The 17,517-nt window shown below is 49.4% G+C and overlaps 2 protein-coding genes across 2 annotated transcripts; one reads left to right on the plus strand and one right to left on the minus strand.

The window, feature by feature from the left end:
- Window positions 1-1,120: 1,120 nt before the first annotated feature.
- Window positions 1,121-2,524, minus strand: LOC120647690 (zinc finger BED domain-containing protein RICESLEEPER 2-like). Its single transcript, XM_039924554.1, has one exon. The coding sequence runs from the start codon at window positions 2,522-2,524 to the stop codon at window positions 1,121-1,123; it is 1,404 nt and encodes a 467-aa protein (XP_039780488.1).
- Window positions 2,525-13,679: 11,155 nt separating this feature from the next.
- LOC120650000 (glutamine synthetase root isozyme 2) lies at window positions 13,680-16,911 on the plus strand. The gene is made up of 12 exons (XM_039926955.1): window positions 13,680-14,002; window positions 14,376-14,415; window positions 14,637-14,740; window positions 14,845-14,893; window positions 14,992-15,098; window positions 15,216-15,303; window positions 15,530-15,733; window positions 15,831-15,884; window positions 15,985-16,022; window positions 16,190-16,349; window positions 16,448-16,508; window positions 16,630-16,911. The coding sequence occupies exons 1-12, from the start codon at window positions 13,929-13,931 to the stop codon at window positions 16,752-16,754; spliced, it is 1,104 nt and encodes a 367-aa protein (XP_039782889.1). The 5' UTR covers window positions 13,680-13,928; the 3' UTR covers window positions 16,755-16,911.
- Window positions 16,912-17,517: the final 606 nt, after the last annotated feature.

A 17,517-nucleotide genomic window follows, 5' to 3' on the forward strand; every position in this document is an offset into this window, starting at 1 on the left:
GACAAAAAATGCTTGCTCCATTTCAATCGTTAACTGTAAAAAGTGGAAGCGATAGATGACAAAACTACCCAAACCATTGTGCATGGCATCAGCTCCCTGCCGGCCACTGCACTGGGCCGTTTCTGGGCTCTTTGGCACCCATGCCCGGCGGCCGTTGTGATCTGGTCATCTAACCCATCTACGCATGGCATCAGATCCCACTCTACCTTCCAAACATTATACACTATGCATACTCAGCACCTAACCCATCTCCAATTCTGCTTTTGTGCTCGAATCCCATCCAATGGAAAACCCACGGCGGCTATTGGGGAAGAGAAAGGAACTAGAAGCAAACGAAAAGAGAAAGAAGACGAGGAGTTTGTACCGGCGGCTATTGGAGATTGGACGGCGGCGCCGGTCTCCTCGACAGCGGCCTCACGGGCGCGTCCTTGGCAACGGCGGGTCAAGCCTTGCGAACTCGCGAGATTGCCTGCGGCGGCGGCGGCGGCCGGGTGTCGAGGGTTTGGGTAACAGGGAAGAACAGGCAAATACAAAAATACTCTCCCCAAGTCCCCATACCCACCTCACAATTGGATATACTAGGCCTGCCAAGGGAGCGGTTCGGTGCGACCCGCCTGCTGCCCCTCTGCCCCGCCAGAGAAATAAGAGGTTCGAGGATCGACCCGACCCTCACGTCAAAAGAAATCTACTGGCCCGCGGTGCACCCTGGATCGAACCCACACAACCTGTACGTTCGTGTACGAGAACCCACGCCCACCGGCGCTTCCAGGATCAGCAGCTAATAACTACGTGCGTGGTTACTGCATGAATGGGCATATATTGAATGTTTGAACCAGCTTGACCCTGTACGTATTGATATCAAACAACTAATAAACAACTATGCAACGTATTCATAATTCAAGCAACGCTAATAAAATATAAAGGTAGCTCGTAGAGTCATCATAAGGGTCTAAACAACTATGCAACTTATTGATATCAACGTCTCATTATTCCAAAGGATAACTTAATAATGTCTGATGAGAAATTTTTATTTCTCCTTCCACTTCCTGCTGTCTCTGTCTATTCCTCTTTTTTTTTCCAGTTCATCTTCACTCTTCAGTGTTGGTTCAGGAAGCTCTCACTAGCCTTCATCTTCACTCTTGAGGTATCTGAAATAAGTCAGCGTGTTAGAAATTAAGGTACCTGCTGCTGCCCGGTACCAATCCTGAGTGCATATTAGTGCTTCAACCATCTCGGGGGCTAAGCTGCTGCGATGGTCACTGATAATTTTTTTTCCTGTGCTAAAAGCTGACTCAGATGCTACAGCGGAAGCTGCAACAGCTAGCAAATCCCGCGCTATGCGAGCAAGAGTTGGATACTTCAATGAGTTGCCCATCCACCACTTCAATATATCGAATTCTTCTAACCGTGGGATTGGACTCTCCTCCAAATATCTATCAAGCTCTGTGGCCATATGAGTTTCACGGTCATTGAGAAGTTGCTGATCCCATGCAGCCCATACATCTTCCCCTACTAAACTCTTTTCAGCATTTTCAGCTTGCTTTACTTGCTGCTCTGCTTGCTGAGTTGAATATGATGAAAATAACCCAAGCACAAGTTTTTTCACTTCATCAATCTTTTGCTTGCCAGTGTTAGGATAGGACTTGGTAAAAAGAAATTCAAGAAACTTAAGCTTAAACCTTGGGTCAAAAACCACAGGGACAGCTAGCAGTATATATGATATTCTCCAATACTTCTTGAATTTCTTCTTCATCCCTTCCAATACATTGGCAATTTCAGCAACTTCTATGTTTGACTCTTGTTCCAAAGTTAGCTTGATCTTCCACATGTGATGGAAATAGAGGTTTGAGGTAGGGTATTCTATGCCTGAGATGACTTCAGTTGCATCTTTGAAGACTGCCAGCACCTTACAAAGTACTTCAGCTCTTGTCCATTGTTCAGCAGAGGGTGCATAAGTGTATTTTTGGTCCTCTGATTTTAGTGTGTCAAATGCTGCCCCAAACTTAATGGCTGCTTCAAGCATTGACAGCGTTGAGTTCCAATGTGTGGTCACGTCAAGGCCCGGCTTCTTCTTAGATGTAATGCCTAATCGTGCAACTATTTCCTTGAACATTTGTTTTCTAGACTGTGAAGAGCGAATGTACTTGATACTCTCACGAATGTCCTCAACAATTGGTTCCACAAACGTAAGCCCATCCTTAACAATGAGATTGAAGACATGTCCAGCACACCGATGGTGAAGCAAATCTCCATCTGCTGGTATATATTTCTTATCCACAAGATTTTTCTTCAACAAGGCAGCCATTGTATTGTTTGCTACAGCATTATCAAGTGTGATCCCAAACAGCTTGTCTTCAATTGACCAATCTTGAACACAGTTGAGGATCTGGTTGAATAACTCAATTCCAGTGTGCAGTGTCTTCACATCTAGAAACTTGATTATCCTTTTCTGTAGTTTCCAATTAGCATCAACGAAATGACATGTAACAACGATGTAGCCTAGGGTTTGATTGCTAGTCCACATGTCCGCTATCAAAGAGAACCTACAATTTTCATTCTTGAATATATCCTTAAGCTCAGCTTTCATCTCTTGAAAAGCTTTCATGCATCCACTCCTAGCTGTTGTCCTGCAAGGCATCTTAAACAATGGGTTCAGGCTTTCAACAAAGCTCCTAAATCCATCATACTCCGTAACCAGGAAGGGAAGCCCATGAAAGGATATCATCCGCATCAGATGATATCGTGAAACATCTGGATCATAGCTCCAATCCTTTAAACGACTTCCACAAGGAGACCTCAATGTAGAGCTCAAGTCTTCTACTATCCTGAGAGCCCTACTCCGTTTCCTACATCTCCTCAAATGGGTTAGAAGCGCGCTTGTTCCTGAACCACGCTTTGCACCAATAATATCCTCACAATGTTTGCACTTTCCTTGAACCACCACTCCATCCTCGAGTATTGGAACATACTCCTTCCAGCATTGAGATCTGAACCTTTTTGTTGCTCTTGCAATAGTTGCAGCCATAGATACATTAGCCCCATGAGTCTAAGGTTGGTCACTATTGTTGTTACCATCGGCACCATCTATTTCAACGTCTTCTTCAAAATCTGTTAGCAAAAGAATTCAAAATGTTTGATTTTATCAACCACTATTGTTTTGAATGTTTGATTGAGCATGTAGAGGGAAATGGAGACATGAATCTCACTAGCAAATGAACTCGTGCCAATTGTTGTTGGGGAAGTGGGTGCTCGTGGGGAGCCCACACGTTCCTCACAAGCAAAGTAGGGACTTTCAGGGTACGATGGGGAAGGACACGGATCAATATAAGGTGGCAGAGGGGTAATAGGCTCTTGGCTTCGGCTTGCATGGAGCCCTTCATTGTGCCCGGGGGAGATGGCCAAGGCCAATCGGTCAGGAGATAAGATCGGGGATTCATCCATCAAATACCAAATCTGTTGTTCAAAAAATAATTAAATGTAACAGATTACTGTAATCTACTATAAATGTAGACATTACTGGAACAATACAGTAATAAAAGTGCCATGTAATAAAAGTGCAAGCAATAGAGCAAAAGTAAAAAATACAGAAATATAGATTCATGAGTTGCATCTAGACTGCCACGCCTGAGTTTCTAGTGAACAAGAGAATGAATCATAGGAGCACTAGGCCGCCATCCAATCAAATCCCCTGGAAAGAAAGAAAGCAGGCGAAATCTGAACCTGCAATCGTTGGTGGCGGCGGGTGCGGGGACGGAAAGCTTGCAGTTCCAATCTGAGAAGGAGCGGATCTCATCCAGTTCTTGGACAGAAGCTTGCAGTTCCAATCTCATCCAGTTCTTGGACAACAGAGTCAAGGCAAGCAGAGGCGAGGCGGCTGGGCTAGTTGGCGAGCGCTGAGCGGAGGCGAGGCGGCCGGTGCCCGGTTGGCGAGCGCCGAGCGGAGGCGAGGCGGCTGGGTCGCCGCTCGCGGCAGGGTGGGGTGGATCGATTCCGACCCTAGGGTCTCCACGGTTCGATCCTCTTTGCCCCTCTGTCTCTTAGGGTCGGCCCGAACCGAACCGTGGGCCAAATTGCGGAGCGGAGCGAGTTCAGAAACGGGCCAAACCGCTCCCTTTGCAGGCCTTGGATATACCCATCCCCGGTGTACCCATACCCTACCCATTTGCTGCGGGTGTGGATATGGGTAACGGGTATGGATACCCAGTGGCAACATGTAAATCAGCGTTTCATTACGTTCCTGAAAAAGTCGATGGGATGCTGATGCTGCGTACGGTACCGGTAGGCTAGAGTTAGGTTCATGTCAAGTTAGGTTTTGGATCCAAATCCAGATAAGCTATAGCAAGGCGCGCAAATGCGCAATTATGCAGGCTTTTCAATTCGTGCCTACCAGACCCCGCAGAAGGAAAACAGATTGCCTGGAAATGTGCAATAATTATGCGAAGATAAGGTCCTTATCTCCGATCGGCGCAGGTCCGTCTTTTGCCTCGCACACCGTTCGGTGGGATAGGAATTTAGGTATCCCGTGATGATCGTGATCTCCGTCGTGATTCGCCTGCTCGCCACTGCCGCCGGCCGGTCGGTCCGCCGCGTTCCGCTCGTGAATCATGAGATCTCTCTCTTCCGGCGGCGCCGGGGCGGCGGCGGGGGGAAGAGAGCACACAGCAGACAGCGCAGCAGGGGCGGCGGATTGCCTGGCAGGGAGGACGAGAAGCGCACTCGGATTACGTTCCATGCCGCGCAAACCGACGGACGGTAGTCGGTAGTGCCCTGCTGCAAGCTGTGGAGCGTAGCCTAGCCCGGCCCGGCCTCGTGTGGCCCGCCGGGCACGGGCACGGGCACGCGGCTCAAAGCTGCTGCTGCTACGCGCCAACGCCGCCCATCAAACCGTGGTACGGCGGGATCACGCGAGCGTCGTACGGCACCGTCAGCGCTCAGCATCAGCGCGGGGGGCCTCGATCGATCGGTGCCACTGCCACACCTACTGCTGGCGAGTGGCGACGTCGTGGTCATGTTGGTGGTAGCATCGCGTTTCGACTTGGCTTCGCTCCAGGCCGCTAAGATCCAAGCCGCGTCATCGATTCAGGCCCCGATCCAAGCCGCGTCATCGATTCAGGCCCCGTTTGGTTGCGCCGTTTGGTTGGGCGTTGTAAAAATTTTGAAAAGACATCTTTCTACATTTAAAATACTAAACATAGACTAATCACAAAATTAATTACATAACTCGTCTGTAAATCGCGAGACGAATCTAACAAGTCTAATTAATCCGTCATTAGAAGTTGTTTACTGTAGCATTACTGTAGCAATTTAGCATCTAATCACAGACTAATTAGGTTCATTAGATTCGTCTCGCCATTTACAGACAGCAGTCGCAATGCGTTTTTTATTTCGTCTAGATTTAAGTCTCCATGCAGGTACCGGAAAAAATTTTGGAATTTGGATTTTTGAATCCAAACACGGCCTCAGTAGCTCCATCTGGACGGACGAGGACGACACCCGGCTGGTGTTTAATATTTTGGATCAGCGAGACTCAGCTTCTTAATCTTAAATATAATCTAATACAGTCATTGGACCTTGGGTTGTAGAGGTTGTGGCAAAATCTGAGATTTTTGGATCTCCAGCTAGATTTTGAAAGCTGGATTCTAGAATCGCCAGCGACAGTGGCGGATCTAGAATTGAAATTTAGGGTACGCCATATCAAAATTTTAACATACAATTCGGTATTCGGTACAATCTAAAAAAGTTCGATGCATAATAAAAAAATTTCACGAGCAATTCGGTATACATGTAATTATGTTCAATACTTGCATAGATTATAATATAAATAGTAGAAGCACATTAAAAATGTGTTTGGTTGAGCTGTGACTTTTGAAAAAAGCTGTTGTGAGCTGTGGGCCATGGAAAAACAGCTGTGAAAAAATCAGAAGGCCATTTGGTTGGACAGCTGTAATTTTTTATTAGAAAACTGTTAAGGGAACCCACATATCATCCACAATCATCCCGATGCGGCCCTCTTGAGGAAGGCCATTTGGTAGAAGCAAGACTAATTTTAGAAGATTGTAAACCATATCATAAACCTTATGTCTCCCAATTTGAATTAGAACTGAGATGTCAACAAGATTGGTAAGACCTATGAAGCTGTCCTCATGTCTAGTGTCATCAATATAATTATCAAATTGTACTTCAAATTTTATTAATCCTAGTCAAAAAGTCATTAGAAAAAAAAGTGCTGGCAGGCCACCCACTGGGTCCGCCAGTGACGCCAAGTTCACACAATTTACGGTCAGCAGCGGCGTCTGTATCCTCGTTGGGCGGATCCGCAATTCATGGCTCCAACTCCCCAAACGCGTGACGTACGCGCAAATGTGTGCGAGCGAGTGTGCGTGTAGATAAATTAAAGCTCGCTAGCGTAGGGAACGGGACGAACAGGCACGTGAGCCACCATAGCGAGCAGCGGTCATCTCCACACGCGCTGAACCGCTTCTCACACCGCCGTCGCACGCAGCCATCTCCACCCATCACGATATCTGTGGTGATCTGGTCTGATTTTCTGAATACGTGGACCTGCCTATCCTGGGCGGCGCTGTTTATTTGCCTGTAGCATTGTAGCTTCCGCGACGCGGCACGCAGATGGCGGCCTGTCAGCACGGACGTTTCGTTCGCGTGCGATGCATGTGCTGCACCTCAACGTACGTGCAGCACCCGGGCGGGTGAACGCTTACATTGCAGACGAAATCGCAGTGAAACCTTCCTGACCTGTCGCTATCCGGTCCAGCCTCACTCGAGACATGGCGTGGAAGATGGAACATGAGTTACAGAACGCCGTTCAGTAAATATTACTAGTATTTTGTAGTAGGTTTTCAGAGGAAGCGCTACACTACATCTACTTGAATTCCACCCCTTATTTAGTTGCAAAGTTCAAAATTCTAATTTTTTTTCCGACACATGCATAGACTTAAATATAGACGAAATAAAAAACGCATTGCACAGTTTGCCTGTAAATTGCGAGATGAATCTAATTAGCCCGTAATTAGACGCTAAATTGCTACAGTAATGCTACGGTAAACAGCCTCTACTGACGGATTAATTAGACTCATTAGATTCGTCTCGCGATTTACAGACGAGTTCTGTAATTTATTTTGTGATTAGTCTATGTTTAATACTTTAAATATAGAAAGATATTTTTTCAAAAACTTTACAACAAAGATCTAAACACGGCCCAAGTGAGGGGGCCAAGTTAGGTCGTTGATCGGACCTGGTAGGTGTAACACCCCTGTATTAATCGTGCTCGCTAATCACGTGTTTAATCGCTAATTATGGCTTAAGCGCATCATTAGCGTTAACCGAGTTCGCGTGTTAAACATCGTTTTAGCTGTGTTCGACTATGTTTTTCTCCTTGATTCGAGCCTCAAATCAACTTTCGCCCAAAACGAAAGTTGTAGAGCCAAATTTCAAGTTGCTATGTGAAATTATGAGTTTTGGACGGTCAAATCGAGTCAAAACTTCAGTCAAAATCGAACACAGTTCTTCTCCTGTGCACCACTGTGCTAGTCCCGATGTCCATACCGGCGCTGTGGCCGCCGGCGAGCTCTCCACGCGTCGCCGCATCGGCGATCCTCGCCCTCCACGCACGCGGGCGCTGGATGCTTCTCATCAGTTCCTTTTCCCTTCCTCGAGCTCGCGCGAGCAGAGCCTAGCGAAGCCGCCGTCGCTCGCCGCGCCGGCCGCTCCTCGCCGCCTCATCTCGACTCCTCGCGCCAGAGCCTCCTTCGCCTTACCCCGCACCCACGCCGCACCGCCCCGACCTCGATTAGGCCGTTTCCCGGCCGGAATCGGGCCGCCGCCGCCGTCCACCATTGTCGTCCGCCCCAAAGCTCTGCCTCTCCGTCGATCTCTCCTCTCCGGCCACCCTCCGCCCAAATCGAGTGCACGGTGAGCTTCGCCGCATCCTCCTCATCCTCTCCGCCCCTTTCCCCGCCTAAATCCAGCGCCGCGGCCGCCGGAGTGTTGCCGCGCTGCTGTGGCCGCGCCGCCAACACTGCGCGCACGCCGCGGGCCGCCTTAGCGGGGCCCGCAAGCCACTGTCGCGCGCCCAGCAGCCGCCGGCCTCCGCGGATCGCGCCCCCGCCGCCTGGCTCCGCCTCAGCCGCCGGCCGGGCCGGACCGCCGCGCGCCGCCGCCGGAGTGCTGCTGCGACGCCGCAAGCCGCTCCACGCGCAGGCCCTGCCGCGCCGCCGCGTGCGCCTGGCCGCGGGCAGGCCAGGCCGCAACGCCGGCGAGCCGCGGCCCAGCGAGGACAGCGCCGCTGCGAGCCTCCTGGCCGGGCGCCGGCCGTGGCGTGGGCAAAGCAGGGGAGGGAGCTGGCTCCCCCCCGACGTGTGGGACGGGCTGTCAGCCGGTTTAAGTTTTATTTGTTTTCCAAAATCTTCTATTTCGGCTGAAATTTCATAATTGCATAACAATTCACAGGAAAATACAAAAAATGCAAACTAAATTTTGTTAGGTTTCTAAAATCACGATCTTCATAAGAAAAATACTCATGCTTGTGAAATGTCACTTTTTCCTCTGTTAAAAAAATTTGGTTTGTGTTTAAGCTAGTTTATTTAATACCAATTGTTCTGTTGTTCTAAAAATTATGAAAATTATGTAGTGGCTTACTCCTTGCATGTGTAATCCATTGTAAAAATTTCATGTGCTGGTGTTGTGCACTTTTGTGTAAATCTATTTATGTTTAGTTTACCTTGCTAGAGTTAAATAAATGCTTTCTATCAGCAATAAATGTTGGAAAATTTTGATGGCATGCTTTATTAATATCACGTTAAGCTGGTAATTTTTTGTTGCTAGATCATGTATGCAAGTTAGGTTTTTACTTTTAAATTGCCCCTAGCTATGCTCTTTTCTTTTATAAATGTTGTTAGTTAATTATTTTCATGCATGTGTAACCTCAACAAAACAAGCTCCTGTCTTAATCCATGCTACTCTAAGCTAGTTTAGTAGTTGTTGTTTTGAAGAAAACACTTCAGGCTAAACTAGGTTGGAAACTAAACTTACCTAGCAGCGCTAAGCCGTTTCCTTTATCGCTTGGTTTCCTTGTTGTTCGTTAAAGGATTGCCAGTCATGTCATCTTTTAATCGCGTTGCATTGCATTCTGGCCGCCATGCATTGTTTTAGTCAATGCATGACATCCTTTTTCATACATGTAGACCCACGAACGAAGCCGTCCACGAGCTGGTTGCTGAGCCGGTCCAGGAGCTGCAAGTAGGAGAACAGCAGGAGGATGCAGTCGAACACGCTCCCGAAGAAGTCGCTAACCCCGCTGACCTGCAAGGCAAGCCCCGGAGCATAACCCTAATTTAAGTATTCAATGTTTATTTAAGTATTTGTGCATTTAAGTTTTAGGAGTTGTATGAAACCGTAGTATGCATGGTTTCCTGTGAGTGCATACTAGTGTGCAGGTATCGTTAGCAATGCTTTGCTAAGTAGGATCTCGGTAAAAGTCGAGTGATTACTGTCACTCGCTAGTTTTAGGATCTTGATTCCTTAGCTATGTCTTTGAAATGTGTTGATGAGTAAAGAGAAATGGAGACCGGGCGGAGATGAGTTGGATCTGGATATGAAAGGAATGGAAAGTAGCCTCCGCCTGTGTCAATTGAGGACTGTACCGTTGTTGGCTGTGCTGACCAAGTTTGAACAGTACTAACCACATGCCGAAAATAGGAGGTAGTCGAAACTGGTAAGCTAATTACCTGATTTGCACCGATACTTTGAATCGCGACTCGCTACTCTGGGAGTGGAATGATGGCGGGTGTTGGATAGTATGTCACCTCCGGGTTCTCAGGGAGTTCGCTGTGAGGGACCCTTCACCCGGGTTTTGGCAGGCGTGATTCAGACGTCGGGGTAAAGAGGGGAACGATTGACGTGTGTGACCCGACGGGTTTTACGCGTGTCGTGTGAGTTAGGTCCACCTTGCAAGGTTAAATCGGATCGATTCGCCGTCTCTTTCGGTTAAGAGAACCTTGGTCACTTCGTCACATCGTAGTAAAGGATGAAATGAGAATGAGTTGAAGACGTTTGAATGGTTTTAATAGAGGTTTAATGTGATCAACCAGGTGTGCTCTAGATGTTCAGGCTAATCTAGTTGTTACTTGTCAAACGAAATGTAGTTAAAATATTGAAAGTAAGGATCCAGCATTAGTAGTTTTTCAGCAAAACAAACCCAGAGCCAAAAGCCTGCATGTCTCGGAGTCGGCTAAGTATATACCATAGTCAGGGTAAGCCTTGCTGAGTATTAGTATACGCAGAGTTGTTGTTGTACCCCTCCTGAGCAGGTTGTATCCCAGCTGACTTCGAGGAGGTCTGTGCGTCCTGGATTGGATAACCGCTTCCTGCGGGTTGGACCGTCGAGTGGGTCCCGTCTTCTCCGTGAAGTTGGGGCCAGTTGGCAGCACATCGTGGGTAGGATGTGAAGCCCACTTTTATCGTCGTCCGTAGTACTTTATTGTATTTCGAACTCGGTTTTACCTTCCGCTGTGTATTTAAACTCTGTGGTTTGTATTTAAAGCTTTTATGTAAAATTGTGTTGTAAATTAATTTGAGTATCTCTGTATGCTTGTATCACATGTGCTCGTCTTCGTGCGAGACGTCAGTGCAAATGTGATCCTGGAGTACAGTAGTTTAATCGGGATTTATCCGACGGACTGCCGGATTACACCGTTTTAAGGGCGTGGTAATTTGATTATTCATTTAGATGATAATTAGCGTACTTAAGCCGGTTTAATTTAGGTGGATCTGCTACATCAGGTTCTTTGATTTTTATGGAAAGATTACGCGTCCTAGCTTTTTCTCTCCGGCGGAACACACACCACAAAATACCTCGAAAGATTAAAGAATGGCGGGCGTGAAAAGGAAGATAAAGGCCGGTGGCGATACGATCTCTCTGCCCGGCCGCCGGCCGGCTTTTCCATCTCTCGCCGTGCGCCTCTCGCGGTCGAACCGGCCTCCATGTACGGCCACGAATTGCCGCCGGCCGCCGCTTTATTCCGGCGCGAACACCGGTGAGTATCGTCGCCGTCCCGATCATGGCTGGCCGCCTGGCCGCGGCGCCTGGCGCCTGCACGCCACGACGCTACGGGCGACGTGACGCCTCACCTCTGACCGATCGATCGATCGCGTCGTCTTCCTCTCCTTTCCGTAGCAAGCGTGCGCGCACCTGTCTGTCTGGCCGCAACAGGAGATGAAACAGCTGCCTGTTCACACTCATGATTTCCTAAATTCATCCTATAAAAAAATATTTATGTCATGATCATTCAGATTTTCTCCTCTATATTAAGTTTTTCTACACTCATTCATCCTCTAAATCTCTCCACTATACCAACTACCCGCCGCTGCGAGACCCACCTGTCGGTTTTTCTCTGTTTTTTTCAATTTTACCCGAAGCCCCCCTCTCTCTGCTCCCATCCCCGCTCGCCCCGCCGGCCTCCCTCCCTCCCAGCGCGGACGCCGGCCCTAGTGCCCGCCCTCCCCGCGCCGCCGCCGGCTCTGGCGCCCTTCTTCCTCCCGGGCCGAGCGGGGCCATGGCGGCAGTCGGATCTCGGCGGCGCGGTGGAGGCCCGCCTCGAGCTCGGCGGCGCGCACCGGCCACGCGGGGCATGGTGCGGCGACCGAATCTGCCCCGGCGCGGGGCCATGGCCGGTGCCTCGAGCTCGGCGGCGCGGACGGCCATGGTGGCGGCGGTCTCGACTCCGGCAAGGCGCGGCTCCCCTCCATCCTCGCCGACCTCCTTCATGGGGCGGCGGCGGGCCTCCTCCCTCCCTCGGCGGCCATGGCGGGCTCGGATCCCGTGCGCTGCCGCCGGCAGCACGGCTCCCCTCCTCCCTCCTCCCTCGCGGCCTGCGGGCCCGGCTCCGGCGCCTCGAGCTCGGCGGCGCTCGGCCGCGCCTCGAGCTCGGCTGCTCGCTGTCTCCTCCTCCCCTCTCTCCGCCGTGCCTTCCTCTCTCCCTCCTCCCCTGTCTCCTCTCCCTCGGTGGCGGGGCGCGGGCCATGGCGACGGCGGAGGCGGAGGCCTGCGCGTTCCTCTTCCCTGCTCCTCCCTCGCGGCCCTGCACCGAGCGATTGGGACGCGCGGGCCATGGCGCCGCTCGCCCCGCGGCAGCGGAGCTCCCGCTCGCGCGCCGGCGAGCCATGGGGGCGCGCGGCAGGCCGGACGGGAACACGTGGCGGGGCGGAGGACGCGTGCGCGCCGGCGGAGCGGAGGTGCGAGCGCGTGGGGTGGACCAGGTGGTTGAGATGGGGGTAGAAAGGAGGATACGGGATTCCTCCGTGAATAGAGGAAACGCGAGCTTCCTTTATGGTCTAGTAAGGGTAATAGTACACCGCTGCAGGCAATTCTACTGGATGCCCTTCCTCTAGGAACCTTTACAGGAGCCCAGTGTCTCTCTCTGTGTGTTTTGGCAGCGCCGAGCAGGGTTCACCTTACCGTTTTTATTGTAGTGGTAACTTTTTTTTTGAAAAAAATTTGACTTTTGTATTTTTGAATTTTGAATCGGAAAACACTGTTTACCGGACCGGTAACCGCATACCGCTCAGTAGCGGTATCAGTAAAATCACCGATAATCGGCGATTTACCGGCGGTAAGGTGAACCCTGGCGCCGACACGGCACGAGCTGGCCTCGATCGGAGTTCGACCACGGACGCCGAGGCTCGGCCGTGCGAGGTCGGTTTGGTATTCTAAGCCAAGTGGAAGGAGTGCTGCCCGCCTGCCCCTGTGTCCTGCGGCTCCGTCTCCATTGCTGTTTGATCATTCCTGCGTGTTATCGCCAAGTACCAACAGGTTCTTATTCTGGTTGCCGACTCCGGCCGGTATAAAAACTCGCGGAACTACTTCCTCCGTTCATTTATGTTTGACGTCAGCCTCAAAATTGAGCTAATCAAGGTCATCTATAAACAAACAGAGGGAGTATCTCCCAGCCAGACACTCAAACTGTTTATTGTTAGAACTGCTTCATGCTATACTACTACTCAAGATCCCATCTGCATCTACCGATTCACTGTAGTATTAAAAAAAACTGCAATTCTAATTTTATCCTAAATCAAATCATCTTAAGTTTGACAGAATATTTAGAGAAGAGTATGACTCCGTGCAATTCTGACCGTTGAAACAGCTAAACAACAACGCTAAAGGAGCAGAATAACAACTTTGTCAAACTGAACCGAGCATCGTGTCAAAAAAGCATCCACTTTTACCAAAGCACTTCGAATCCATCGAGTGTGACAGCGCGTGCGGCCGAGGACAACCGTACCACGGCGCCTTCCAGAATTCAAGCTCCCAATTCCCAAAGTCAGCATCGCACTTCAGCGAAAAAGGCACACCACATTCTTCCGGTCGCCGGTTCTCCTACTGGCGAGAGGGCGGATCTCTTACGGCTCTTCCTCGCTCTCGATGTGATTGGGAGTGCATAGTAGTAAATTCTTCTCTGCGGTCTCCTCCACAAGCTGGGGTCTCGTCGAGTGTCTTTGGCGTGAAGATTCAAGAACTTTACTTTCAAATTTGAGTGAGTTGAGGGTCTTATACGTAAATTTACACCTCCGGACGATGGAGATTATGAACTATGTTTTAAAATTTCTTTCCTCCAGAGTGCTGGTTATAAAAGCCCAGCTTTTATAAATGGGGATCCTTGCCCCTTCACAAAAAAAAAAACCCCCACCGAGGGGCTCTGGCTCTCCTCCCTTCACTGCCTCGCCTCTATTTATAGAGGGGCAGCTAGCTACGGCTGTGACACACAGATCAATCACACTCTCAAGTCTCAACCTGTGCAGCAACACTCCAAGAGATTCAGAGAGAGCGGAGAGGTGTCCCCTGCCATTAGTCTCTGCTCGTGCTCTGCCTTCCCAGAGGAAGAAGTGAGGAGAGGAAGGCCATCTCCGTCGTCGCCATGGCTCAGCTCGCCGACCTCATCAACCTTGACCTCTCCGACTGCACCGAGAAGATCATCGCCGAGTACATCTGGTGAGTGATGCTGCCGTTCCCTCTCGTTGCATCCGATGCTTTTCCGTTTCCGTCAGGCACCATGGTGTTCATCGGGATCTTGCTGCGTTTCATTTTGTGTTTATGTACATGGAAGACAAGCAAAAGAGAATCACACTGCCAGGAATTTTCATGACCATCTTACGGATGCCTGTATGAATCCTATTAGTTTGATAAAAAAAAGAACTTATGAATTGTAGCTTCTTGATTTTTATCATGGACTCCAGACAGTTGCGCATCGATTCATTCCAAAATGCTGGTGTCAACATGTTCCCCTTCACAAGTAACTAGACACGTCAGCATGCCACTCTTAGGCCGTACTAATCCACTTATAATTCTACCTTGTCTGATCCAGGGTTGGCGGCTCTGGGATGGATGTGAGGAGCAAAGCCAGGGTTAGTACACCTTTTCCTTCCTCCATGATAACCATGAACCCTTATCTTGATCAGTTTTCTTTGGATGATATGTGCCGTGCAAGTGTGCCTTTTGAGCTGTGACAAGTTTTGAAGTGGTTTCTTCACACGCAAAATACTCAGCTCTCTTGCTTGTTCTCAAAACCAAAAAAGTTTAGTTTTCAAGTGCATGACAGCTCCTCTGACTGCCTTTTACTCATCAGACACTGTCCGGACCTGTGGATGACCCTAGCAAGCTTCCGAAATGGAACTTCGACGGCTCCAGCACAGGCCAAGCTACGGGAGACGACAGTGAAGTCATCCTTTGGTACCATGCTCCTGACTCCATTCTTCATCCCCACCGTAATGTGTGTGCCTTGTCGTTGAAGCCTTGAACTAATTCGCTTTCGCATTTGTATTTTTGGCACCAAGTCCCCAAGCCATCTTCAGGGATCCGTTCAGGAAGGGGAAGAACATACTGGTAACAGACCCTCCTTTGATTCATATCTGCAGATTTTCTGCATGAATGTTGGCCATGGGTATGGAGATCTTTTATCTAAAATTTCGAGGCGTGTATAGGTTATGTGCGACTGCTATGCGCCGAACGGGGAGCCGATTCCGACCAACAAGCGGCACGGGGCGGCGAAGATCTTCAGCCAGCCTGATGTCAAGGCTGAAGAACCATGGTTGGATTCTTCAGCTTTTCCATATCTGTAGTCCTGCACAAATTGGACTCATTTGTTGTGTACAGATATTTCATTCAATCAGATGGTGTTTCTTATGGTGCATCTGTCAAAATTCAGGTTCGGGATTGAGCAGGAGTACACCCTTCTTCAGAAGGACACCAACTGGCCTCTTGGCTGGCCATTAGGCGGCTACCCTGGCCCTCAGGTAGAGCTAGGCATTTGTTACAATAAAAAGCTACTTTTCAGCATAACTGAGAGGGAAGAAAATTAGGTGCAAATGCAAGAAAAAAACAAATTCAATACCTCTTGATGATCACAGCTTTTTCATTAACCATAGGTCCATAGCAGAGTTGCTAAGCTTAGATCAATGAACAATGCTTGCCAGCATGCATGAGTTTTAGCCAATTCAGTGAGCGGTGGTCTAACTGCAGGGACCTTACTACTGCGCCGCCGGAGCGGACAAATCGTACGGGCGGGACATCGTGGACGCGCACTACAAGGCCTGCCTCTACGCCGGCATCGACATCAGCGGGATCAACGGGGAGGTCATGCCAGGGCAGTGGGAGTTCCAGGTCGGCCCCACCGTCGGCATCTCCGCCGGCGACCAGGTCTGGGTGGCTCGCTACATTCTTGAGGTACGCAGAGCTGCCGAGACATGGCGTGCCGTGTCACTTGTGAGTGCGTTTTGCTTAACCAGGCGTGCGTTTTTATTTGTTGCGCTGTGGTTGGCAGAGGATTACCGAAATCGCCGGCGTGGTCGTCTCCTTCGATCCCAAGCCGATTCCGGTGACCATTTCTTCACCAAATGTGTTACGTTTTTTTTTATCCGAGGTCATGTTACCCTTGTGGTCTTATCACATGTCATCTTTCTTCTATGTGACTGCAGGGAGATTGGAATGGCGCTGGTGCTCACACTAACTACAGGTACTAGAATGAAATAAAATAAAATAAAATAAAATAAAATAAAATAGTGTCAAGTGCAAAGACTAGCTTTTTTTTTTTAAAGATAAAGACTAGCTTCACTAGCTGGATCGTGAACCTTGCTCTGTGTTGTGTATCGCGTGTTAACCTGCTCCCTGGTGTGCATCCAGCACCAAGTCGATGAGGAGCGACGGCGGGTACGAGGTGATCAAGAAGGCGATCCAGAAGCTGGGCCTCCGGCACCGGGAGCACATCGCCGCGTACGGGGACGGCAACGAGCGCCGCCTCACCGGCCGCCACGAGACCGCCGACATCAACACCTTCATCTGGGTGAGCGACCGCAACCTCATACCAACTGCACATTTCTTTCATCAGCCAGATCACACGCAACGACATATATATGGGCTCATCTCTCTTTTCCTGTTCAGGGTGTCGCCAACCGCGGCGCGTCGGTGCGGGTCGGCCGCGACACCGAGAAGGAAGGCAAAGGTGAGAGATGCAGTGAGGGCGGCGAAACTTTCTTTGGCTGGGTTCAGGAAGGTTTCGATGGGGGTTTTGTGCTTGATGAAGCAAGGGCTGAACCGTGCGGGGTTTTCTTGGCTCGTTGCAGGCTACTTCGAGGACCGGAGGCCGGCGTCCAACATGGACCCGTACGTGGTGACCTCGCTGATCGCGGAGACCACCATCCTGTGGGAGCCGAGCCACTCCAACGGCAACGGCGTCGCGGCTGCTTGATGGTTCTTCCCGGATAGATCCAGCGGAGGAGTCACACGGGTTTCTTCGGCCCGGGTGTGTTGTGCGTGTGAGCCGCGCTGCGGAGATGGCAATTGAGACGGACGGTGTCAGACAATTTCAGACGACAATAATAAACTGCCGTGTGCTCGTTCCTGTCGCTCTCGTTGTTTGCTTGGATGTCTGAATTTCGACGTGATCGCTCTGGTCCATCCTTGCTGATCTCTCGTCAACAAATAAAGTTTAGAACAAACTAGTTAGTAATTCATAGCTTATCAATACATCTCGTTTTAAAATAAGCTAGCAACATTTAGATTTAGGCCCTATTTAGTTCTCAAAAAAATTTCTGCAGTACCTGTCATATCGAATGTTCGGACACATGCATAGAGCATTACATACAGTTGAAAAAATAACTAATTACACAGTCTAACTGATTAGCACGAGATAAATTTTTTAAACTTAATTAGTCCATGATTGGATATTATTTGTCAAATAACAACGAAAGTGCTACAATGTCAAAATTCAAATATTTTTGCGAACTAAACAGGACCTTAGAACAAGCCAAACGTCTAGATTGGTCTTCAAGAATCAAAATTATGGACCGGAAGGAGCTCGGAGCATCACTAGAAATCAGGAACACTGAAACAGAGCTCAGCGGTTTCGAGGGATGAAAACAAAAAGGGCAATTTCTGATTTTCGAGGATCGTTTTCAAGATTTATTCACTTTTAAGCCTAAACAAAAATGAAAACAATTATGGGAAAAAAG

The sequence above is a fragment of the Panicum virgatum genome, chromosome 9K, assembly GCF_016808335.1.
Source record: "Panicum virgatum strain AP13 chromosome 9K, P.virgatum_v5, whole genome shotgun sequence".
Lineage (NCBI taxonomy): Eukaryota > Viridiplantae > Streptophyta > Magnoliopsida > Poales > Poaceae > Panicum > Panicum virgatum.

Bases quoted from the DNA above. Each gene is read 5' to 3' on its own strand.
- LOC120650000 (XM_039926955.1), top strand. From the start codon at position 13,929: ATGGCTCAGCTCGCCGACCTCATCAACCTTGACCTCTCCGACTGCACC. The intron at 15,304-15,529 runs GTAGAGCTAGGC...GTCTAACTGCAG, and splicing joins GCGGCTACCCTGGCCCTCAG to GGACCTTACTACTGCGCCGC. The intron at 16,509-16,629 runs GTGAGAGATGCA...GGCTCGTTGCAG, and splicing joins CACCGAGAAGGAAGGCAAAG to GCTACTTCGAGGACCGGAGG.
- LOC120647690 (XM_039924554.1), bottom strand. From the start codon at position 2,524: ATGTGGACTAGCAATCAAACCCTAGGCTACATCGTTGTTACATGTCAT.